Source organism: Berghia stephanieae, chromosome 4, assembly GCF_034508935.2.
Source record: "Berghia stephanieae isolate SIO BIC M18660-M18661 chromosome 4, UCSD_Bste_1.3, whole genome shotgun sequence".
Taxonomy (NCBI): domain Eukaryota; kingdom Metazoa; phylum Mollusca; class Gastropoda; order Nudibranchia; family Aeolidiidae; genus Berghia; species Berghia stephanieae.
Genome location: NC_088363.1, coordinates 79,435,160 through 79,462,595, shown reverse-complemented (window position 1 = coordinate 79,462,595; position 27,436 = coordinate 79,435,160). Strand labels below are relative to the sequence as shown.

Below are 27,436 nucleotides of genomic sequence, written 5' to 3'. Positions count from 1 at the left end.
AATTGCTATCGTCCGTTTCACGTTATAGAAAAATGTTATAGATAACTCCGGCTCCATGGACCCAAAGGCTCTGAAGGACTCCAAAGCCGAGCCAAAATAATAAAGAATTTACTTGGTGACACATGCATCACAAAGGTGAGAAGTGATTCCTCTAGGACAGGCAGTGAACCAACCCGGTAAATATATTCAATAACATTCAAAATCGATAGAAAATAAATAATAATACTGGAGAAGGAATGCCGAGTGTAAACAGCCGTAATATGGACCAACGGGGTTTTAGAAGCTGTTGAGGGAAGAATAAAAGGGCCAAATTTGTACAGTTGAATCAATAAAAGGACCAGTTCAAACATTTTAGTTTAGCGAACGGGACAGGTGGGGGGAAACAATCAGGGAGATCGGAAATAAGGAGAAATAAGCAATTGGTAATAAAACTTAACATAAAATATACAGAGAATCTCTCTCTCTCTCTTTCTCTCTCTCTCTCTCATTCTCTCTCTCTGTCCTTCTATCTATCTATCTATCTATCTATCTATCTATCTATCTATCTATCTATCTATCTATCTATCTGTCTATCTATCTATCTATCTATCTATCTATCTATCTATCTATCTATCTATCTATCTATCTATCTATCTATCTATCTATCTATCTATCTATCTATCTATCTATCTATCTATCTGTCTATCTATCAATCTATCTATCTATTTATCTATCTATCTATCAACTGGTATCTTGTGGTAATACATAAAATGTGTGTATGAGTCCCTTGGATTAATAGATGTTAAATCTTTTTCCTCAGTTTGTTTTCAGTACACAGCACTATAGATATTTTTTTTTTTTTTTTTGGGGGGGGGGGGGGAAATTATCATATTATTATTCAGGTATCAAATAGTTATATGTCAGTTCTGTCATGCTTTGGAGAAGAAAAAAACCCAACACATTCTAAAATTGATCCTTCTCGATCAATTACTCGATATTTGAAGGACGAGCTTTCTGGCCAAAATCATTCTTATAATGAGTATTTTTAGAGTACGGCAGATTTCTATTTTTCCTCTGACATAACCGATTTCTATTAAATCTATTATCTAGTCTAATTGATATTAATAAATGTTTTTAAAAGCTCTAAACATTATTATAGCGCAATTTCCACTAAACGTGCTCAAATCTCTTTACAATTGGTCCCTCGCCAACAGCAACACGTAACATGCAGGGTGAATTATAAAGTACAATTTTCTCTCGACAGAGACATTGCTGTTAACAGCCATGCTATCATTTAACACCTGAGCACAGTGATAGAATGTGAGGCAACTTTGCGCCGTTCAGAGCTGGACTCGAACCCAGGACCCACCGGTCGGAAGGCGGCGAACCACCAAAAAAAACAAACAAATAAAACCAACAAAACACGCAGTTCTTTTGCTGTCGGTCTCTTTGTTTGATTCACGTAATATGAAAAAGATGTACAGGACACGGGTCCGTGAACCGTGCCGTGTTTTGATTGCAAGCTAAAAACAAGACAGCATATTTAACGTGCCAATCCTGTTATTCACGTCTCGGAATACAGCTCCACTATTCAGTTCTGCAATACATTATTGTTATTTTGATTAGTATGCACATGGGTGGCCAGATAGACTTCTTTATAATCCATTCATTGATATGTAAATGCTAGTGCGGGGCGGTCCTTGGCAAGCTTAAGGACCACGGTCCTACGGTCCTTGGGAAATGAAGACCGCAAGGACCGGTCCTAGGACCGGTCCTTTTCGACATTGAACATTCCTGAGAGACTGTTGGAAATTCGAACCGGTTTGACCTTTGAGAGCGTGGGATCGTTCATTCTTGAACCGTTAAAGACCGCTACACGATGAAAACCGTGGCCTACAGGAGTAAAACACACGGAGTAGTCACACTCATTTCAAATTGTAACCTAATTAGAGAAGAGGGGTGATGCCTTCTTTATTTGCTCACCGTACTTCATTTTACTTCGATAATTTAATAAAATTTGAAATTTATCCCCATTAAAGGAGATAATGGCATCGCCCAAGGCGTTGATCGAGTTGTTCGTGGCGTTGATTCACACACGCAACTCCTACCCCCCCCCCCCCCCACACACACACATTAGAGGGCAGCGAGCATTGAAGAGTAAGAGAGAGACGTGAAGTTATAATAAGATGGGGTGGATGAGGTGATAAGAGGGGTCGATGGTGACTTTTCGCCAGATATAACAAACTCAGCTACCCATTCATTGCTGAGTAGACAGGGATTCAGAAAAAAATCGACTGCACCCGGGATCGATCTCTGGCCCTTTGCGTATAAAGAGAGTGCTCTATCAACTGAGCTATCGGGGTCCCCAAATATTCTATTGGACTTTTTTAAAATTCAGACGTTATAACTGGGTTTTTTGGAAGGAAGAAACTAATGAAACTCATATTATTTGATTAGTAAAAACACCAAACGAAATTTTAATATTATTGTATTATTTTATATGACAACACTGCGATAGAAAGGAGTGGTGACAAGAGATGGACAAAAGAAAACAAAAAATCGGATTTGCTACTTGCTAGGTTCGACACACACACACACACACACACACACACACACACACAAACACACACATCTTTTGTAGTCACATACATTTCAAACAATAACCCATTAGAGAAGAGGGGTCATGCCTTCACCATAGATCATTGTCATTGCGATCATTATGGTGTAGTAAATTTTGAAATTTACCCCGTATAATGGAATCGTCCAAGGCGTGCGCCTCCTGTTCCCCCCATCTCACACACGAAAGGGCGGTTTGCGGAGTGGAGGTTGGTGGTCGTCTGCCTGTATGGTCGTCTGTGTCGTTTAGTGTATGGCAAAGGGGGGTGGGTGCGATTAATTAAGTGGGATTGGTGGTGATTGGTGGAAGATAGGCAACCGAAGCAACGAATCGCTGGGGAAGTAGTAGGCTATGGCGCGAGACCGTAGGACCGTGGTCCTTGCAAGGACCGCCCCGCACTAGTTGAAAGGTGATAAGAAGTGAGGACCGCCGCCGATCTTCCCCTCTGGTTCACAGCTAAAAGACCGTCGGACCGCGGTCCAGACCGGTCTTCAGCGCGGCACTAGTAAATGCCTCACCTCAACAAATTGAACAGTCAAGCCAGGGTAGGAATATATGTATATATATATATATATATATATATATATATATATATATATATATATATATATATATATATATATACATTCTTGTCAGCTTTATTCGTGGGTGTCCCGATAGCTCAGTTAGTAGAGCACTCTCTTTACATGTAAAGGGACCTTTGTCGATCTTAGTTTCAATCTATTTGGGGGTTTTTTTTTCTAGTCACCTAGCCCCTGTCAACCCAGCAGTAATTGGCTTGCTTTGATCTGTTAGATATAATATAACGGAAAGTACTTTGAGGTGGACTTTCGTCCAATCCAAATGGTATTGAGCAGTTGCTATTATCCAATTCACGCTATAGAAACTGTTATGACTGACTCCGAAGGACGATTTATCAGCTTTACTTGTGCATTCGAATTAATCGTTTGATAACACGAATACTTGGAGTATGTCGACGCATATCTTCTGCACACGGAGGAGATTGACTTACCGAGATGTGACTGTGTTTAGTAATGGATGCTTTGATATATTATCTAATTATTTTTATATGTCCCCCCCCCCCTCTCTCTCTCTCTCTCTCTCTCTCTCTCTCTCTCTCTCTCTCTTTCTTTCTCCCCTATCTCTTTCTCTCTCTCTCTCTCTCTCTCTCTCTCTCTCTCTTATATATATATATATATATATATATATATATATATATATATATATATATATATTTCTCTCTCTCCCCCTCTTTCTCTCTCTCCCCCTCTTTCTTTCTCTCTCTCTCTCTCTCTCCTCTCTCTCTCTCTCTCTCTCTCTCTCTCTCTCTCTCTCTCTCTGTCCTCTCTTTGTATTATTAAGATAATTTGTTGCTGAGCTACCTCTCCGAGTTCAATCAATGCATGGTATTTCACAGCACTGTACGGCTTCTCGTACGGCTATGACAAAATTGTTTCCCTTTTTCGGGTTCGGGTTAGTATCTTCTGATGAACCCCTAACCCATTCGATTTTCATACAGAAACTGTCAGTCAACCAAATTTGCCTTTGACAGTTTAAATGGTTCCCGTATTGAAATTTGAAAAGGTGAAAATGAGACAAAGAAGAAATAAACATTCAAGAAAAAAAAAAAAAACACCCCCAAAAATTAGCCTGCTTCGACATATGAACGCATGTGCGTTATATGTATAAGCGCTTTCGAGCACTTTTGGTGGAAAGGGGCGCTATACAAATTACGCATCCTCATCACCATTATTATTATTATTATTATTATTATTATTATTATTATTATTATTATTATTATTATTATTATTATTATTATTATTATTATTAATATTAATATTATTATTATTATCATTATTTTTACAATTGCCGTTAGGCTCATAAGAATAGAAGTAAAATCAAAAAACAGAAAAACAGAAAATAATAAAAAGAGCTTTAAAAATTAATAAAAGCACGCCTGCTAAACACTGGCAATGCATCTTCCCTAAAAGAAGTTAAATAGAGAGACACATTTCCTCCAGGATAAACCTTTTATACTGGGATAATTGCCTTTATATATATGTTAAGCGTCCCATAAATAAGATTTATCTTTCCTCTTTGTTTACGATTACGACAAGCCTATTGAAGCGTCCATAGAAACCTGACTCCGCATCTGAAAGATTACCTTTGATACATGAATGATATTCGTAGTTTTGTCTGTTGTCACCTTGGACTCCTGAGATTGTTCAGCTTGACGCCATGGCCATAAATAAATGTATCACCAGACAACTCTTTAAAAAAAAAAGGAAATAAAATAAGACCTCTTGGAGAAAATGGTACATGTCCCACTTGAGACATGAATCTATTGAACATTGTAAAACGGGTGTGGTGAACGAAATTGTAATTCCTTTACTCTATCTTCGATTTTTGGCTTTATTTTATTCATAAAATTAGAAATCATTGGCAATTCTCAGCTGTATGGAACAGAGAATGAATATTTATTGATTTATTTATTCATCCGATTATTAATTAAGTTATTTATTTCCGTGACATGTGTAGGCTACATTTTCTTGTATTTATTTGTTTATTTTGAATAATAAATTAATCTTTGTCAATGACTCTTACCAAAGGCAGCAGAATTGGGCAAGACGTAATGGAGACGGGATGGGAAATGAGAAAGAAAAAAAATATTATCATTTTTAAAAAATCTTTCTTTGTTTCTTTAACGCCAAACCATATGAGTTTCAACTGTTTCTTTATTACTGTGTGTTTTTGTTTTTATTAGTCCGATTTTCGAAGCATATTGTGACAGATGCAGTCACAAATTTGGGATCAGGCACAAGTGTAAGAGAAACATTTTAAAAGGTGTATGTGAAAGCGTGTCAGACAGAGCAAAAATGAAAAATACAAGAAAAATCACTGGCTCTGTTTCATGTACACGTTTTCAGATTGTTAGCAGTTCAGATGTAATAAAATGAGAAGGGAAAAAGATAGGGGAGGGAAATTAATAAATGCCTTTGCCCCAAGACAATTTCTCATTTTTTGTTTACAGTTACATCATGCGGTCAGTATGAGATAATTGCATAGCGTATTTGACAAGGCCTTGAGATTGATATGGATTGTTGCCATTCGTGTTCTTCGCAATTTTCGGTTTTCGAGATCTGACGAATTGAGAGTAAAGTGAATCTGATATTATGCCGGATTGAACAAGATGTGGAAAGTTTTGAGTCTAAAGTCAAAACGGTTCTAAGGCTTCATTTCATTTTAAACAAGTCACTCACATGTGAAGAGCATGCTTGTCTACCTGGTTTCTATCTCGGGGTCGAGTCTGAATTTATTTTAGTCAATAATTGGTCGCTGGGTTTATTAAATCTAACAGAAAGTACTTTCTGAAAGACGGTTGTCCTATCCTAAAGAGTAACACGCTATTAATGCTCTCTTTTAAAATTACAGAAACGGGAATAAACTTTAGCTCCAGTGGCCCTTAGGGCTCTAAAAATTTTAGTCAAAAGAACAAAGCACTTTTTCTGTGCATTCCAAGTTCTGGCACGTTCACTGAGAACAAACGCAACATAACAAAAAAAATGTTTACTTCTTTGAAAATAACTTGTTTGTTAACAATTTGTTCTATATTCTCGTCTTTTTTTTTTAGGTCAGATGATCGTCTGAAAGAGGAATACGATAAACGCTTGAGGAATGTAAGTATTGTTGTTCCTTCAAAAACCTATATTTGTACACACGGGTGTTGGCCCTGGGTGGATGAAACTGTTGTTTAACTGTCAATTTCTCGCAAGCTTTTCTTGTGCATTATGTCTCATAATATATTGGATGATTCTGCTATGCTGTATGTTTTGTACATGTAATATTTTGACAAAGTTCTTATGGTTCTTTTATGTTGCGACAAACTAAGTAGGTATTTCGTTTGCCTCCTGCATTTGAAGTGCAGACAATATAAATGAAATAATGAGGTTTCGTTTTGGGTCTCACCTTTACCGAAGAAAAAAGGAATAGGCTATATTGTATTTTTAAGCTTTTGAATATTGTTCTTGTTCAAGTTTTCTCCCCTTCCTAATGCCGCTGAAATGACCTAAAAGTCTCGCAAGTACTGTAAAGCCCCTTCCACCCGCTCCCCCCCCCCTCTCTCTCTCTCTCTCTCTCTCTCTCTTTTTCTCTTTTTCTCTCTCTCTTCTCTCTTCTCTCTCTCTCTCTCTCTCTCTCTCTCTCTATATATATATATATATATATATATATATATATATATATATATATACAGTATCAAATAGACGCCCCCGCCCCGTCTATTTTTGTCAGATTTTTTGTGCACCCCCCCCCCCCCCAGGTTATTTGAACACCATTCACTCCCCCTTCCTTTTATTAAATTTCAACTCATGAAATGTGCCGCTAAAAAGGATACTCTCAAGGCTATTGCTGTTATTTAACTAGCTGTATCTTTCATTGAAATATATAACAAAAACATTTTATACATCACAACTCGCCGCGCCGACATTAGAATGTGCTCATAATGCGCCCCCCCCCCCCCCCCCTTTTTTTTTTTTTTTCCTGTTTGATTTGTCAAATTGCGCACCCCTTACCATTTTTATTCCAACCCCCTTCTATTAAAGATTGGCCAAAGTGTACACATTTTCCTTTTCTACTTTGAATAGCTCACATGTTATATTTTCGTTTTTTAAAGACCCAGTCACCTTTCTTATTCACCAGTAAAGAAAAACAAACCAAAAATACCACGTTCCCCCCCCCCCCAAAAAAAAAAATCAAAATCAAAAAAAAAAAAAAAAAAAACAAAAAAAAAAACAAACAAAAACAAAATATAAAACAAAATAGTTTTAAAAACAGACCAAATTTTAAAAATAGAAGAAAAAAAAAAGAAAAAAAAAAAAAGCTCCAAAGCACAGTGACAATTTCCCCGAAGTCACCCCATCCTAGTTTTTAACCCGTGATGGAGCACCTCCACCTCTGTACTCCTTCTCTGACACCAGGGGGTGCTACCTTCACTCCCTCATGCTTGTGACACATTAAAGTAAAAAAGAAAAAAACAACAACAACAAAAAACAACAAAAACAGGGAAAGGGAAGGGGATGGCAGGGCTTTTTGATTGCCCTATGACTCATCCTAAATTTCTCATTTTCTCGGATCACAAACCCAAAATTGAGGTTTGTCCCATTTTGTTACGCTTCTCTTTCTTTTTCTTTTTCTTTTTCGTTTCCTGTCTAAGAAAACATCAAAATGAGAGGAAAATGACATGCCATTATTTACATGTCGATTCGGTAAACACGGCGTTGTATACTTTGTGTTTGAAACACATAAAGGACCTGGCGGTGTCATATTATTTTTAGAGTCGAAAAACGTCTCATGTTCGATCCTTTAAAAAAAAACAATTTTCTTCTATATATTTTTTTCTTCTTGGATACAAGAACTTTATTTTCTTGATGGCTCGGAGGTATAAAAACTGTGTGTTATAGTTTTGTATTGCAAGGGTCAAGTGTCGTTGGCTCGTAAAACGATATATATATATCATTTAAAAAAAATAATAACTTATCTATTGTATAGATTGCTTGAGATTTAGAATTTGCTCTTACATAGAGAGAGAGAGAGAGAGAGAGAGAGAGAGAGAGAGAGAGAGAGAGAGAGAGAGAGAGAGAGAGAGAGAGAGAGAGAGAGAGAGAGAGAGAGAGAGAGGTTGGACATTTCCCTGTGCATCCAAATACACATTTAGTACATTTGCTGGATGCCATCAGATAGTAACGTTAGGGTAGCAGATGTGTCATCACCGTCGCAAATGTTCTTATTGTCTTAATATACAATCGTTTTACTTTTTTATTTTTCTTCTCCCGATCTGTATATATACTTTAGGCCATGCACGACATAACAGAGACAATGTTTAAGCTGTTAGGCTTAAATCTGAAGCAGAAGACTTACATGTATGTATTATGTTCACACACTGGCAATAAGCCGAGCACAACTTAATCATTTGTTCTGTTTTGATGTGTAGGGCGTGAGCTGGTTTAGCAGTCTTTTTGTCTCTCCTAACTAAACTATCAAAGCCTACTTCATTTCCCTGCTTGAACGCTATGGCATTTACTAATCCTACTTATACCAATTTTTTATTTTTTTATTAATTTTTTTTTTTTTTTGGGGGGGGGGGGGGGGGGTTATTTTGTAGAGTTAGATCTTATTTTAGTTTATATGTATTCCTATCGCAGGTCGTTTTAAATCCTCCTTGATAACTTTCTTGTTTGTTCATACACATATCTATACCTGCCGCTGTTTGTTGTTTACCCAAGATAAAGAGACAGAAATATCATTGTTGTGAAAAGGGGAAATAGTTTCGATTCTTGTGGTCGCTACAGTGCAGTCGTTGTGTCTAATGGAAAACTTTTATCTTTCAATTTTAAATACTTTCTACTTTATTTAATAGGACTTGCTTACCTCAGTGATCCGATGGTATTAACTGTAACGTTACTCTTCTTCTTCTTCTTCTTCTTCTTCTTCTTCTTCTTCTTCTTCTTCTTCTTCTTCTTCTTATTATTATTATTATTATTATTATTATTATTATTATTATTATTATTATTATTATTATTATTATTATTATTATTATTATTATTATTTCATTATTATTATTATTATTATTATTATTATTATTATTATTATTATTATTATTACTATTATTATTATTATTATTATTATTATTATTATTATTATTATTATTATTATTATTATTATTATTATTAGTGTATTATTGTTTGTATAATGGTTGTCTCTAAAGCATCGTTTCTTTAACATCGTTAAGAAATCTGTTCCTTTCAATCCTGTCTTTACATTTATTTGACCGATCATTTTGACAGTAGATAATTACATTATACAATAACAAAGACCTGAGTGACGTCAACTTCGTTCTATCTATAGCCTACGCCCCCCCCCCCACACACACACACACACATACACACACACCAATGATAATATGACTAAGCAAGAGGCTGTGATTACTAATATTATGCCAACTCGGCGACCAACGAGTCTTGGATGTGATATTTACGGACGAATCCAATTTCACCTCCAAGATTGCCATTTTCTTTTATTTGTTGGCTTGGGTTTTATATATATATAGGGCTATTCGGTTTTATTGACGACCACCCCGGTAAATTTCATACCCGTTGATTTTGTCATTGGGGAAATCCTGGAGATGATCGAATTTAACCAGTCACGGTATTTGTCACCCATCGTCTGTAAAGGGTATTGTGTCGGGATGAATCAGACTCGCAAAAGTGAATATAGAAATAGAATGATAAAAATAAAAGGCGAATTTTGAGTCTTCTATCATGCAAGACATAGTATTTATTCTCAACCTTATCGAAGTTTCATATTTGTGATGATGATGATGATGATGATGATGATGATGATGATGATGATGATGATGATGATGATGATGATGATGATGATGATCGTGGAGAATGTGGGGGTGGTGATGGTTGTGGTGGTGGTGGAACTGCTGCTGGTGATGGCGGTTGTGGTGGTGGTGATGATGATGACAAATATCAACTCATACTGAATATTTTGTAATGTAAATTATAGTCGTCGTCATCTTCAAATTTCAATTATATATCACGTCAAGTCAAAAATTAGAAATCTAACATCATTCACTGTAAACGAATGACTTCAGAGACAATCAAAATCAAACCATGTCATCCCCTTCGTGTCAAATGCTGGGGCATCTGTAGATGTCCCCCTGGCCATCTACCTCGGCTCAGAAGTTCAAGAGTAGCAGGAATAGATAATGAGACGACTGATTTTAAAAGTACGAGTATAAAAAAAAGGACAAAAATGGTCATTAGCTCTCTACATTTTGAAAATGAAAATTTGAGTTTTATCTTTCCTCTCATAATAAATGTGTTCCCCTTCAAACTGTTTGCGTTCTTAGTAAATATTTGATTTGATTAAAATTTTGCTACACCGATATTACAAGATAGATAATAATATTGGCTTGAGGTGGTGACTAAGTAAAGGTGGTGACTGGGACTGTGATTGATTCACGTTCACGTCTCACCTCGTCTCAGTCACCGGCCGCGCCTGAATTCTTCTCTGTCAAGTGTAAAAGCGACGAGAACCCAACAACAGGCTGTGGCGAAAGAGGGTTTTTCGATGACGCCGGGCAAGTGGCAATACCTCGTGAGTGTGGTGGTCAGGGTTGCCAGTTTGGCATTTTAAATGCCAGATTCCAAAAATCTGGCATTTTTGAAAACCGTTTGGCATTAGAAAAATCATTTGGCATTTGGCATTTTCATTTGGCATTTTCTTTTCTTGTATATTATACTTCAAATGACACCTTTCTTAATTATTTCTAAACGCGTAAACACAAATCTCTTCACATCGGAAAACTTTGCTATTAAAACTCGCACCCTGAACTAGCCCTGCCTCCCTCAGATATTCACTCAAATTCAGCCCTCGACAAGTATCCTCGTAAGTTTTCTGGGAATCTCCTGCAAAACTCATGTATATTTGCGTCATGGTCGCCTGTTAACTTTCACTCCACTTAGTAGTCAGTAGGTAAAAAATTACCCCTATAGGAAATTTAGTATAATTCAAAAAAAAAAAAAAAAAGACAAGAAAACACGCAAGCCACCAGGATATGATAGTAAATTGTCTATCAAAAGTGAGTAGTTTTCTTAGTGGGGGTGGGAGTCAACAGACTTTGGCATTTTTTTGAGTGTTTTGGCATTTTTTGAGTCTTCCCCTGGCATTTTGTTGAAAAATAATCTGGCAACCCTGGTGGTGGTGTCGACTGCCGACCCCTCAGTAATAATAAATATCATATCCGACTTCATGTTGGGCCTGTAGAGGTAGGTACATATTATTAGAAAAATCAGTTGTTACGGGTTTCCTTTCTCCGATCATGAACAATATGAATTTGTTTTTATTTATTTGATTTTATATCCCACATTCATTTTATTTGGACTTATATAAAATTAATAAGCCTGACGGATTCAATATGAGATAATTGTCATAAATTAGATTATTTTTGTTTGTTTGTGGATGAGTAAATTGTTTACATTTCATGGGCATGCCTTTAGTTACTAGTTATAGACAAAGTGTGGAATAAATTATCAGCTTGCATTATTTTAAAAGTTTTGTGAAGCGTCAGATTGTGCTGTTTGTCCAGAGGAAACCATAACTTTGTCAATTTGTTCTCATCAAACGACTGTAGTGTTATCGATGGATTCGTGTCTTTGATTTGTGCTCGGTCACTGAATAACGTTTGTTTATTCATGACTAGACCATAGCACACACACACCTGGATTGGGACGGTGGTGTGTCAACCTGTGGTTTGTATGTCCAGACTGCTGTAAACTGCAATCACCTTCGCGAGTGATAACGGTTCTCGATCGATCGATTGATCGGTTTTGATTTGAGTTGGTAGATTTGTGGAGTCGTTTTCCCTCTCTTGTGCTTTATTCGCTTTGGATAATATCATATCATCTCGCTGGAGTTTTGAGAGGAATTTTAACGGTTCAGGTAAGTGAAAAGTACAATTTTATACCACATTGTTTCTGTGTTTATCTTTTTCACCCTGTCTTTTTGATCGAGAACTTGTGATTTTGTTTCATTTTAAAAGAACTATTTTGCTTTGCCCGTATCTCTCGATATTTTTGTTTGTTTGTTTGTTTGTTGTTTTTGTTTTTTTATATTTTAACAATTAGTTATTGCTTTTTTTTTCTTTTAAAAAAAAAAATCACTATCATCTGTTAAAGCACAAGTAAATCATATCAAAATTCAATCGTTTACCGTTACCGTTAAAAGGATTTGCCTCGTAAAATGTATTATATCCCTGGTGGTGAAGGGGTGAGGGGTTGGGAATGGAGGCTAATGAATCACTAAAAGACATTAAGATGCCAACAATGATCGTTTAATCTTATGTGGCACAGTGTGAGTTTCATCCCACAAGTCCTAGATGAATTTACATAATTTACGATCTTGATTTCACCCTCGTAGCTCGATTGATTAAACACAGAACTCGCGAACAAACGAAAAAAAAATAATTTAAAAAATAATAAATAAATAAATAATTAATAATAATAATAATAATAATAATAATAATAATAATAATAATAATAATAATAATAATAATAATAATAGTTCTGCTCTCTCCACCACTTACTCAGAGTGTATACAAATCAAATAAAAACCCTTGAGCACACTTGTGATAATAGTCCCTCAGAGCAAGGAGGCCCATGAAACCGGGTTTTTTCCCCAGGTTCTATCTATACTCTTAAAACGACAATTGTTTGCTACCCTTGAGACAGGGCGTTAGTGTATCCAACAACACGTTCCCACATATCTAACAGTCTCAGTTACCTAATGGCTGCTTGATGGAAAGAAAATTCTTTTTTTTTTTTCTCTCTCGATCGCACCCTCAATGATACCGGTCCCTTTTCTAAAGCGCGTGTTCTATCAACTAGGCTATCGCTGTTAGGCTGTAACAAGGAATTTTCACTTTCCATTTATTGATGGTACAGAAACCTGAATTAAACCTATTTTAATAGCCACAGCTACTCATTAATGTTCTCTGATTTTTTAAAATATTTTCTTTGCCGAAGGGAAAGATTAATAGAAGGGGTACAAACAACCCCCCCCCCCCTCCCCCCCGCGCGAATCAATATATTAAGATAATCGATCATTTAATGAAAACGTGTTATAAAATAAATATTCAAATTTGATATTGATCTACGGCATCTTCACTATTCATGCCTTCTGTGCATTGCAAGACCTACTGCAATGAAAATGATTTCTGATTAACAAGTATTGCTTTGTTTGTTTGTTTGTTTGGGTTTTTTTTTATTGATTTACTTAGTTATTTATGTTTGTATTATATATTTTCAATGTCATTATTTTCATTATTGTTATCATTTTAACCGTCACCATCATTATCAGCATCGTTATCTTTATTTTTTAAAAATAGAAATCGATTGATGCTAAAGTAAGATTCGAAAACTCACTTTTGACCTTTCTTTTTTTCTTTTTTCTTTTTTTGAGGGAAGGGGGCGGGGGGGGGGGGGGGGGGGGGAGAGTGGAAAGGGGGGTGGGGGTGGATGGAGAGAGAGAGAGGGGGGGGGGAAGGGGCGGCGTCCGCAATGTATGATTTTTTTGTCACATCAAAGCTCCGTCACCCCAATAGCTATTAGAGATACATACATTATGACTGCATCTCTTTTGTGATATACCTGCCGATGTCAATTTTTTGTCATGCAAATAGGTGTGTGAATATTGATTCAAGGTCGATCCATTTACCCTACCATCCCCCCCCCCCCCCCCCCATCTCTTCTCTCCCTCTCCCTCTCTATCTCTATGTCTACCTTTCTATCTATCCGCATACACACCTATCTATCTATACATCTATCTATCCGCACATTTATCTATAATTCGACCTGCTATCCATTCGTCTATCTATCTATCTATCTATCTATCTATCTATCTATCTATCTATCTATCTATCTATCTATCTGTCTATTTGTCTATCCATTTATTTATCCATTAAATATATGTACATATGCATGGGCATAATCTCATAAATTTTATGAGATTATACACATCTATATGTACATATTTGTCCGTTTATTTGTTGTGTGCAAACTTGTGTGTTAATTATTGCCTACGTTCGGTCGTGTTTTGTTTTCTGTGTCGCGAATAATCTCTGCGTATGAATGATTGTGATATTTATTATGCAAATGAGTTTGCCTCGCGCAATCAAGGTAAAAGAGCGATCCTAATCTGATTACGCAGTCATGTGTTATATGTTATGTATCTGTGTATGTGTGAATGGGTAGCTAGATCTGTTAAATCCGGTGGGAAGTATTTTGCGATACACACCTGCACAAGCGTACACACAAGCACACACCTATGTTTGTATACAAACACACGTGTGTGTGTGTGTGTGTGTGTGTGTGTGTGTGTTTGGAAAGAGAGAGTGCGTGTGTAAGAGAAAGAAAGAGAGAGAGATAGATCGATAGAGAGAGAGAGAGAGAGAGAGAGAGAGAGAGAGAGAGAGAGAGAGAAGGGTGGTGGGGTGGAAAAGAAACAGGATTGCTGGATTGGTCATATTTTTTAGTCATGACAATTTACACCGCGTTCAAATGAATGTAAATAGAGATAATTATAATACTAATATTGACAATGACATTTTTTTATGTATTAGACATTAAATACTTAATTTTATCATTTAACATTGAATGTATTTATATAATTTTGATAAATTGTATCTGTGCATGTAAGTAACACAGAGCAATTTAAAGGTTTTCAAACAGCTATACGTAGCTCTTAAACGATACGATACGATATTTTATAAGGTTATAAAGGCTTATGAATTTATTAATTTGATATATCTGTATTGTTGATATTCAATAAAGGTTACCGTCATCAGTTCGTAATTTTAGATAAGGTATTGAATTGAATTAAATTGCTACTCTTGCAGTGATTAAGATTCGACCTACTGTTTTGGGGACAGAATAGCTCTTTTGTACTTTTTTAACGTTGTTTTGGTTTGTATTTTTCTATAAAGTTTTTTTTTTTTTGTTGTTGTTTGTTTAAATAAAAATTCTGGGGGTTTCCAAAAAAAAAAAAAAAAAGGGGGGGGGGGTATTTATGTATTTATTTTTTGTTTTATTGTTGTTTTGTTTTCTTTTTAAATGCTCTTTAAGGTATTTTGCTTATTTTCATGATTTGGTCGGATGGTCAATAGGGGGAGCATCTGAAGCTTTCTCTTTTTGTTAACCTGATACTTTATCCCAAAGGTTGCTTTTACTTTTTAAAAAAAATTATTTAATGATTTTTGTGTACCCACTCAACTCAACAAATACTGTATCTATGCGTGGATCTTTTCCCCGCTCTTTTCAATTAACAGTGAATTGGTAGCTGGCTCTGTAAGATTAACGATAGATTCGCGTCTTGTCCAAATGGTAGCAAACAATGTTGATTGTCGTTTAACGCATCAAACTAGATAAAGGTGTACTTATGGCTTCTTACGGATTTTTTTGACTTCTTTTTCCATTAAATACTAAAATCCTGTCAGCTACCACACAGCCTTCTCGTCACTCTCGTGATACTAGCTAAATTTGGTATGGAATAAGCTATAGTATCCGTAACGATTAAGGTCAAGTGTCATTTTGGTACCAGTCCTGTATTTAGGCATCGCAATCATCACTTTCAGTCAGTCAAGAAGACACGCATTAGGTTTTGCACGACATCATCATCAGTGATACGTTGATTCACAACAAACAGGCAGCCGAAGTAGAAGTACGGCACTCGCCGCATGATGCACGGCGCACGGTGCTACACCGTAACGTGACGAAACCAAATGAAGACGTTACTCGTTTTAAGTTCATTTCTTGGTTTTTGAAATTTGTAGCTAGATTCAAGGCTGCCAGATGCTGATCTGCTCTTCACGCTGTTCAATATGATATGGTCTATTTTAGGTTAAGTCGGTGGGGGTGGGGGGGGGGGGGGAATTATTTATTTCAAGTATTTTTCGTTCTGCATTGTCTGGCAATTCAAATACACACCTCGTCAGAATAGGCAGCAACAAGGTTATAATAAGGCAAACGTTCATGACATAATCATACGACTGCATCCGTGTTGAATTACAGGTTGATCCGCTCCGTTACATTTTATCATTGGCATACGAGAGAATAATCGTATACAACAAAGAGGGCAACATAAGTTACATTCGGCAATTTTAATGACATTGGTATGGTTAACCGGTTTATTTTCGTCCCGGGAAAAACCTACCGATGGCATTCAGCACAAACGAACGAAAAAGAAATAGGTAATTGTAAAAGAAACGAGAAAAAAAAACCCCAAACAAACAAACAAAATAACGGATCACATAGTAGAGAGACCTCGAAGAACTCGGTTTGAAAATTTCGATTACTAGTGTGAAGAAAGGTGACTATAAAGGAGGTGGCTAGTTATTTTGATGAAGTTCAGACTCTGAACATATTTATCTGTCATTGTGATTGTAACTTTATGATTCAGTTACGTATATTGGATTAAAGATGATGATAAAATAATAATAATAATAATAATAATAATAATAATAATAATAATAATAATAATAATGATAATAATAATAATAATAATAATAATAATAATAATAATATGATGATGATGATGATGATAATGATAATGATGATGATGAGGATGAGGATGATGATGATGATAGTTGTAGCAGTAGTAGTAGTAGTAGTAGTAGTAGTAGTAGTAGTAGTAGTAGTAGTAGTAGTAGTAGTAGTAGTAGTAGTAGTAGTAGTAGTAGTAGCAGCTCGTAAAAATACTAACAGAATATGAAAGTGGAAAGGCCTCGAAATGAAACAATTCAACCAATAGACGTTTCGATGCAAACCTTTCGTTAACAAAACATATCAACGTTGAAAGCAAATAATCAAATTGGAGTGTCAGTAATAATGGAAGGATTTGGATATAACATCAAAAAGAAAACAACGGTTGGTTTACTTTTACCGTGCACGATCACGGTTTGTTTCGTGTACTGAATGACCAGCGTACATGCTGTTGACAAGAAGCATATTGGATTTACCTAATAATCTGATTAACGAGGCCAGCAAAGACCGCCGGCGAAGTGCATTACTTATTTGGTTTGGCAGCTGTTATATAAGAAGAAATAAATATTTGAAACCTTTTTCTTTAAAACTCCATAATCTTATTTCACGATTAAACAAATGATTGTTCTCTACTGTTGAAATAGATAACCTGTGACCAGAATTAAGTTAATCAAATTTAGGAGATAAAAATAGCAGTCGCCATAATCAACTTTTAAAATCAACACTTTACCTTCACAATGATTTTAAAAAGAAGAAAAAAACACTTCAAAATCCTTAAAATGTTGTAGTCTGGCATTATCTTTCATTTTCATACAGTTTTAATGAGTTGGAGATATTCATAAACTACTGAAATTGGAGCCAAAAGTTCGTTTGTAAAAGTAGGCGGATCTGGTCGTTTACGTTGATTGGTGTTGTTGAGATTTTGACCAATCTGTCTCCTCTTCTGTCTTGAGATCACAATTCAAACATTTTCTTAATTTGCTTTTTCAACAGCTCATTACTAATGAGTCTCTCCTGTCATCTAGTTTTATTAAATTAAATTTTTTCTTGACAAGAATAATGGAAGGTTTTTATTTGTCATATTCTGTTTCGCTCGATAATTGGAGGACGAGTTTTCTGACCAAAATTTTAAATACGAGTATTTTTCAAAAGTACGGCAGTTACTTACTTACTTACTTACTTACTTACTTACTTACTTACTTACTCTTGGGTGTTTCATAAACACGTAAGGTCGACAGTAAGGAGCGCCAGTGACTTCTTTCTTCTGTCAGCTTCCGGACCTCATCCCAGGTCCAACCGAAGGATGTCATCTCTCTTTCCACCGATCATCTCCCAGTTTCTAATGGTCTTCCCCTTTTGCAATTACCCTGCGGTGTCCATCTGAGCGCTGTTTTCGGGATTGCTCTCTCCTTCTTCCGACAAACATGGCCAATCCATCTTCATCCTCTCGATTTGACTGTTTCAGAAATGGGGGAAGTTAACGGGTTAAATATACACATTTTCTTAGCAGTCCTGATTTCTATTAATGCCTAGGTCTTCGTCGAATGGGGAAAGGCCATACCCCCCTCCCCTTTTCAATGAATCTGGCACTTGTGTCATGATCTTTACACTTCCCCCTTCTCATAATATGTGCATTTACCACATTGCCCAGGTAAACAAACCTTCATTCGGTGATGATAGTTTTGGCAGTTTATTTCGGCAATGTCACACAATATATTTTCTGCCAGTTAACATTTTGAATGAAACCATTTAGAAAAGTTCTGACCATTGGGTAGGCAGAGCTCTACTATCGTTATCCTCATTGACGGTGTATACCTATTTAAGTAAGCCACCGTCTCATTGATTTATCGATTTTGGCCATTCACAACTAGTAGACTCGCCCAAGGTGTTGGTGTATTGATCTTACTTTGGGGTTAATGGACGATGAGCACTCGGCCTGCACCCACTGCAAAACGGTGACTATTCGAGAGAGAGAGAGAGAGAGAGAGAGAGAGAGAGAGAGAGAGAGAGAGAGGGGGGGGGGAAGAAAGTGGTCTGCTAAGCATAACTTATCAAACTGTCTTGTCAAATTAAAACACACTGCACAACGACACTGCCCGTTAGGCCAATTATTGGTTCATTGCGTCAGCCTGTTAGGTTTGACGTTTGTTTGGGTCTCTTTGACATCAGCAGTAAAACCAGAAGAGCAAAGGCAGTGAACAAAATTAATAGCTAGGCTTAGTTATATAAACAGGCTAGTTACAACTTCGTTTCGCAAATCAACTGTAGGTACTCTGGAAAAACTTTAAAACATCGACTTCTTATGTTATAGGACCGATCACCACTATAGATGTTACGGCTTTAACAATATTTTTTTAACCAGAAAACTCGTCCTTCAAATATCGATCGAATAAAGTGATCGTCACCATGTCAAAAACGTTCAAACTGTCATTGAACTTCCTTGATGTTCCGGGCTTGAGACTTGTCTTTTGACGTCATATTATTTGTTTAATAATTTCCAATCTCGTTGCAAATTTTGTGGGGTTGTCTTAGTCTCTCCAACTGGCCTTTGTCAACCCATTCCACTTGACTTAAGGTTGTTTATTTGGACAATTCTTGGAATTCACCAGAGCAAAAGACGATCATGGTTGTGTGTGTATGGTGTGTGTGTGTGTGTGTGTGTGTGTGTGTGTGTGTGTATGTGTACGTGTTTTCTTTAAATCTTTTTTCTTTTAATCCTTTCAGACATCTTCTTCTTCTTCTAGGTTCCATGCCTGGTCCAGGCTTCGGATACTGCATGAATCGATCTCTCTCCATTCCTCCCTGTCTCTTGCTTTTTCAAACAGCTCTTGGATTGTTAGGTTGGTGAAGCCCTTCAGTTGGTCTATGAGTGTTTTTCTTTGTCTCCCCCGGGCGCGTTTACCAGGTATTTTTCCACAACTTGCCAGGTATTCATTCTTATCTTTCCTTACTATGTGTCCGAAAAAGGATAGTTGTCGATCCACTATTAAGGGCATTAGTTTCCTTTGTTGGTATGTTTGTTTTAGCACTTCTTCGTTCGTTTTGTGTGCGGTATACGATATTCTCTGCATCCTTCTCAAGCACCACATTTCAAAAGCTTCAATGTTCTTTTGTGTTTCTGCATTTGTAGTCCAGCTTTCGCATCCGTAGAACAAGATTGGCCACACGTAGCACTTCAAGACTCGGAATCTAATCCCGAACGACATCTGTTTGTTTTTCAAAATGTTTCCCAGGTCCATGAAGGCCTGTTTGGCTTGAGTTATTCTTGCTCGTATGTCTCGGTTACATCTTCCATCTGTTGTCACTATTGAACCTAGGTATTTAAAACTTTCTACGTTGGTAAGCTGCTCGCCGTGAATCGTTATATTGCAGGTGTTGTTGTTTTCGGGGTTTTTCTGTATTACCATGCATTCTGTTTTGGTGATATTCACTTCCATTCCCTTGGCTTCACTATCTACTACCACTTTGTCAACAATCTTTTGAAGTTGGATTTCTGATGTTGCAATAAGTACCTTATCGTCTGCGTATCTTATATTATTTATGTTGTGACCTCCTACTTTTATTCCCTCCATATTATTTATGCCCCTCATGATTGTTTCTTGGTATAGATTAAACAGATCTGGTGAGGCAACACACCCTTGACGGACTCCTTTCTTAATAGGAATGGAATTTCCTGTAGAGTTTCCGATTTTGATAGATGCCTGCTGGGTGTAGTATAATGTTTGCATGAGTCTGAGGTCTTTCTCATCAGCGCCAATGGAGTGCAGTTGTTTTAGTATTTCTTCGTGGCGTACTCTATCAAAAGCTTTTTTGTAGTCGACAAAACAGAGGTATAGTGGGGTCTGAACCTGTATAGCTCTTTCACTTAAAACACGGAGGAGGTATATTGCGTTCCTTGTCCCTCTGTCAGGTTGGAATCCATATTGTTCTTCTGCGATTTCGGGGTTAATCTTATTCCTTAGCCTGTTGATAATTATACGCAACAGTATTTTGTTGATGTGACTTATTAAACTTATAGTTCTAAAATTTTCGCATCTGACTGCACCTGCTTTCTTTGGTATTGCTATGAAAATAGAGTTACAGAGATCTTCTGGAATTTTCCCAGTATTGTATATATTGTTGAATAATATGTGAAGTTCATCAATTGCTAGATCTCCTAGGCTTTTTAATACCTCTACAGATATTTCATCAGGGCCTGTTGCTTTACCATCCTTCATTCGTTCCATGGCATGTTCAATTTCACTTTTGGTGATGTTTGGTCCGCTTAATGGTTCTTTGAATTTCAGTGGTGGTTCATTTCTATTTGGATCATTGTACAGTTCGCCTATGTATTCTACCCATCGGCTTTCTATATGTTGTTCTTCAAATAGCAGTTCCCCTTGTTTGTTTTGGATACAACTTCCTGCTGCTTTGCTTTTCCTTTTCCCTGATAGTTCTTTTATTCTTTGGTGAGCTTGTTGGGGGTTGGGTTTGTATTCTCTTTCGATTTCGCAGCATTTCCAGTCTAGATAGTTCTCGTGTGCCTCGATGCATTTGGATTTAATGTGGTTGTTCAATGTTTGGTATTCTGCAGACCCTCTGTTGCATTTTCGTCTTTCTTCAAATAGGTTTAGAATTTCATTTGTCATCCATTCCTTTTTGCTGTTTGTTTGAGCTATTGGTAAATGCTTTTCTGTAGTTGCTTTGACACACTTTTGGAATATATCAAATTGTTTTTCACATTTTTCGTTATCAGGTTCACTTTGGCTTTGTATCATGAGTGCATTTTCAAATTCTTCTCTCATTTTTGTTTGTATGCCATTGTCTTTGCATAACCTGTAATCCCTCTTTATTCTACCAGCTGTTCTCTGAATAGCTTTAAACTTTATCCTTACTGTACAAACAACTGGGACATGGTCACTGTCTACATCGGCGCCTGGGTAGGTTTTGCAATTTAATATGCCATTTCTGAATCTTGATGATACTGCTATAAAGTCTATCTGGTTCCTTGCTCTGTCCCCTGGTGATTGCCATGTCCAGGTTCTTCTTGGGTGTTGTTGAAACCAGGTGTTTGAAATCATTAATTTATTTGTTCTACACCAATCTGCCCAGATGTTTCCTCGTTCATTTCTGTCTCCGAGTCCATGTGGTCCGATTATGTCACCATCTCTGCCTCTGCCAATCTTAGCATTTAGGTCCCCCATTACCATAAGGACTTCTTGTGATTTACACATTCGTTTTGCTTTGTCTAGTGAATGGTAAAACTCTGTCATATCTGCATCTGTCGCCTCTTCTGTTGGTGCATAAACTTGAATAATATTGGTGTCAACTACAGGTCCTCTTAGCTTAACCAGCAAAACTCTGTCTGAGATTGCTACGTGCCCTTTGTAAAATTTGGTTGATTTTTGGTCTAAGATCATCCCTACTCCTTTTTGGAAAGAGGTTCCACCACTCCATATGATCTTATATGTCATGTTGTTTTCTTGTTTTGACATGGTTCCCTGCTCTTTCCATCTCATCTCTGCCAGGCCAAGAATATTTATTTGGAGCCGTTTCATTTCTTTTAGAATGTTGTTTAGTTTTCAGACATCTAGAGAACCTTAAATTTACAATGACTGGTAATATATGATGTCACGAAAATTAGATTCAATTAGATTATTTGTGTAGACCCCTAGTTATTTCTTGTAAACATACGAAAAAAGCTTTATTTGCTTGCGTTATTGTTTTGTGTATATATTGATTTTCATGTGTGAGCACGTTGATATATCTCTGCCTTACCCACTTCAGTGATTTACACTCGCATCATTTCATGGATATGGTGATGTTTAGATTTTATTGATATTATTATCATCAGCAGCATATTATTATTATTATTATTATTATTATTATTATTATTATTATTATTATTAGTAGTAGTAGTAGTAGTAGTAGTAGTAGTAGTAGTAGTAGTAGTAGTAGTAGTAGTAGTATGAATAGTTTTATTATTATTTATGTTGTTGTTATTTTTGTTGTTGTTGTTGTTCTTCTTCTTCGTCTTCTTCTCTTCTTCTTCTTCTTCTTCTTCTTCTTCTTCTTCTTCTTCTTCTTCTTCTTCTTCTTCTTCTTCTTCTTCTTCTTCTTCTTCTTCTTCTTTTTCTTCTTCTTCTTTTTCATGTTCACCAAACGAAAAAAAATAATAATTAAAAACCAAAAAGAAAAAAATCACATCAAAAATTTTTTTTTGCGCAGCGTTGTTTTTCATCTGTTATGTTTGTCAAACGGGGTTCTAATCAAACCAAGTATGCTATTGTGCTTTTCATGTGTTATGTTTGTCAAACGGGGTTCTAATCAAACCAAGTATGCTATTGTGCTTTTCATGTGTTATGTTTGTCAAACGGGGTTCTAATCAAACCAAGTATGCTATTGTGCTTTTCATCTGTTATGTTTGTCAAACGGGGTTCTAATCAAACCAAGTATGCTATTGTGCTTTTCATGTGTTATGTTTGTCAAACGGGGTTCTAATCAAACCAAGTATGCTATTGTGCTTTTCATGTGTTTCCTACTCACGCTCTTGTAGCCAACCTTACCTGTGATTTCATATCAATAAACTATTGGCAGGAAATGGGACCAGGTCATATCGGTATTTGAATGTGGGGCGTGATTGATTTTAAACACAATTGTACAACAGCGAACCTCGTTATGTCACCTCTCACCATCCCTCTCTTCCTAGAACCTTGCACAGCTTGCTGCCTTAATGATTAACACCGATAATATAGAATGAACGATAAGATTCCGATAATCTGTCAAATGTGGCCCCGTTTTATACTAAAATCACAAATGGGTTTTTTGCTTCACAATCACACATTTTTGATAATCTAAAGACCTGTTTTCCAAAACAATTTCTCAGGTCTATCGAGACGCCTAATGAATTGTTATTAAATTTTTAATTATCATGTCCATTGGAAACATAAGGACTCAGGGAGCCAGATCTCTCTGGTTTTAGTAGTTTTGAAAGGGAAGTACCATTTACTTTATCACATCTGAGGCACGCCAAGCATTCGGTGCCAACTCTAATAGTCACAGCTATGCAATACGTGCTGATTGGTTTGACATGAACAAGTCAGAAAATAAAACGAAACAAAAATCGATTCAACCCGGTATTGAAACTATCCCGTTGCTCCTGGGGCGTGTGCTCTACCTGTTGGGTTATCGGGTTTCTTTCAGAATATTTTAATAACAAATGTCCACCCCCAAAGTCAGTTCGGATCGTCGAGACATCTGGCTTGAAAAGACCCAGATTAAGAAGAGTCGACTGTACTAAGAGTTTAATAGAAGAAATGAACATATCACCAAAGCATTTGTGGAAGTCTCTTGGTTTAATGGATTGATGTGCGTGCGTATTTTCAAGTCCTGGTTACACATAGAGGTAAAACACAATGTTGCCCTGGGTTAAATAATTACATTTCCCTAGATTGACAGACGTGTTGGTCCAGGGTTAAGGTGTGTCATTAGAAAGGTGAAGAAAAGGTTTTTAGTTAGTCATGCCAAACCATTTTTTGACCCGATAAAGTTTAATTAGAATGCTGACACTTCTGTTGTCAAATTTGTCTGCGATGAGGTTCGTGTGGACTTTCTTTTCCTGAGAAAAATAGGGGAAGGAGGGTCATCCACTGGTGGATTATTTAGTTTCAGGATCCAGTCGACACAATGTTGCCCATCAGTGTGTTGGGGGGGGGGGGGGTGGTAGGGATGTCAATTTTCATTTATTTTTAATTTTTTTTTTGGCACGCCGATTAGTGTATTCCCGAGTTAATTATTTCATACCTCTTCCAAACAATTGATATTCGATTCAACAACTTATGTCTTCATTTCGACGTAAACTTTTATTAATGTTACTTGTTTCATCAAGAGTCGTATAGATTTGTTTCATTGATCTACCTTTTGAGAGAGCACGTGGCCATAGTGCAGGGCACAGATCATGTAATCAATTCACGGTTAATTCCTTACCTTGACATATTTTGTAGAGGTTATCAAGTTTGCCAGAAAAGTATACTGTATTCAGTGATTTGACCAAAATATTCTTCTCTTTGAATACTTAATTGTGAAATTCGTTGTTGACAGTTACGATTGCACAAATAGAGCACGTTTTGTGAATGGAAAAAAAAATAATCTAGACGTCTAGTTCCAAATTGCATGTCGCAAATGTAATGTAATGCGCTATATAAATTGCCATTAATATATTAATCCGAGATGAAATACCATACCCTAATGATGGACCCCATTGTTTGAATAAGTATCCAGCAACACAATTTACGTATTTACAGTGATTATTTAAATTACTTATTTGCTACCCTAAACATGTTATGTTAATGCCAGTCCCATACAACCTTCACCTTAAAATTGAGCTCTTATATAGCGCAATATCCACTAAATGTGCTCAAAGCGCTTTACAAGGGGTCCCTGGTCAACAGCAACATTTAACATGTAGGACGAGACATGATGCCTGTTAGGCGATAATACAATTTTTCGGACAAAGACAGCGCTGTTAACGGCCAGGTACTCATTTTAGAGAGAATGTGAGTAAATGCCCTTTTCCAAGGACTCAACTATGCGCCGAGCGCGAGGCTCGAACCCAGGACCTTCCAATCCGAAAGCGAGTGTCATACCACTAGACCACATAGCCGCTGATCGGCTGTGCGCTATCTTTCCTGTTTCTTTTTAAGTGTAGTCTTCTTTTTCATAATATTCTCTCCTCCCACGACTATTTACAGCCGCCATGTTTTCTGTGATTTTTGCGGGTTCCATGTCAAGGTTTGTTCTTTAGTATTTGCAATGCCTTTTATTTTTTATTTTTTTTTACCATCATCTTTACGTTCGCTGCTCTTTGATATAAGTTTATTCATTCAGAGTGTGCTTGTCGTCAATTTGTACATAGGGGTTAAATAATAATATAAAAGTTCCAATGTTCAGAACCGCTTGGGCATCTTTTGAAGTCATAATAATATCAGTATTGCCGATTTCAAAAGTTTCAAGCAATCAATAGAAGGATAAAGTTTACGCAGCCCCCCGCCAATAATTAATGTTAGTGTTTGATTAAATCAACGTATATTCAAAACAATGATAAATTCACACACACACACACACATACACACATACTCTCTCACACACACACACATTCGACAATGCCCCCAGCTGAGAGACGATGTCACCGCATAAATCATAGATAACCAGACTATACATATATACAGCATGAAACGTTCTTTCACTTTTTATCAATCACGGCTTACTGGACTCCATGGCCATTCACACCGCATTCCTAATTCGATGGCTATCCACGCGACATTCCATCATTCAATGGCTATTCACACGGCATGTGACCACTCTTGACCAGCAATTAAAAAGGACTCGGTTTATCTCGTAATGTCGATTAACGGTCTACCGTTATTGGAGTCCGAAATCTAGCCGTTACCTCATGCCGCGTTATTATTATAGTGATTTATGCCAAAGGGCCGATTAGAATGGAATGCTGATTAAATTTTATTTGAAAACTTATCACTAAAACTAATTCATTTGTTTTTGGTGATTGCGATTCTGAATTTTAACAATTGTCTGGACACTCATTAAAAAAAACAAACCCAACCCATCTTCCCTTGTGATATAAGGCAATACTGCAGCGATACATTATTGGTATGTGAAATATATAGATTAAGAGTATATTTTAATTATTCATCATCTGTCCAATGGATAGGGGTAGCGTTGAATTGACCCAAACTCTCGTGTTTAGCAGTCGGTTCAGTATGCTGAATGTCAAAGATTCGAGAGATTCCTTTCTTATTCATTCATTTTCTTTATCTTGTTCATTATTTCTAACTTTCGATTGACCCGAACCATACCAAAAATGTTAACCAGTTAGAATTGTGGCTTATATTAAGATTAAAAAAACAAAAACAAAAAGAATACAAAAGAAAACCAGTCGGATAATTTTATATAATATTTAACATTCAACTGGTGGCTGAATATGAGTGTGTGAGTCAACCCATCGTTCAAAAAAATGATAATAATAAGTAGATAAAATTACTAGCATGCTGTTTACGAGTCTGCCGCTCTCTCTCTCTCTCTCTCTCTCTCTCTCTCTTTCTCTCTCTCTCTCTCTTTCTCTCTCTCTCTCTCACACACAAACTAGCCATAGTTAAAACGTAAATCTACTCATCATAGCCTGTTTTACAAACCACATGTTACCATCAGTCACATCGACTCATCCTTATCAATTTTTTAACATTTGACGGTGACGATGTCACGTGTTTGTGTGTATGTGTGTCTTGGTGTATTTACGTGTGTGAGTAGTAGGTGTAAGAGTGTGTCTGTGTTTATTGTATGAGATACATGGAAAGAATATTGATCGATTTTTCCATCATAGCTACCCTGAATAATTGCCTGCTCGAAAAGTTGGTCCCTCCATATCCTGAACATTGCTCTCAATTTCTGGACACAGATGATGGAAAATTCCACTGTGTTGTACTTTTACTGTGCAATTTCACACATCCTTGTACCAGAACATCGTGATAAATGCTCAAAATCCGGAAGGTCTCTTGATCCGACTGGTTGGCATTTATTCAATATAGCTATGGTTTTGATACAATAATACATGATATTATTATGTATCGGAGAAATGCCTTGCATGCTCTTGCAATGTGTTATTAATGTGTAGAAAATTGAAAGATCGATCTGGATTACTCGTTAATGATAGATGGCGGCTCAGTAAAATATGCACAATCCTCGC

General features: G+C 36.6%; 1 protein-coding gene across 9 annotated transcripts in view; it reads left to right on the top strand.

Annotated features, from left to right (window-relative positions):
- Window positions 1-27,436, top strand: part of LOC144971339 (uncharacterized) — a 140,811-nt gene that overhangs the window by 58,544 nt on the left and 54,831 nt on the right. For 7 of the 9 annotated variants that reach the window (XM_078912059.1, XM_078912055.1, XM_078912052.1 and 4 more), the window contains exon 6: window positions 6,228-6,273. In XM_078912059.1, coding sequence (XP_078768185.1) covers window positions 6,228-6,273 — 46 coding nt within the window. Of the gene's footprint in view, window positions 1-6,227; window positions 6,274-11,359; window positions 12,104-27,436 lie in introns of those variants that run through there. The other 2 variants (XM_078912061.1, XM_078912060.1) reach the window with 2 other exon arrangements.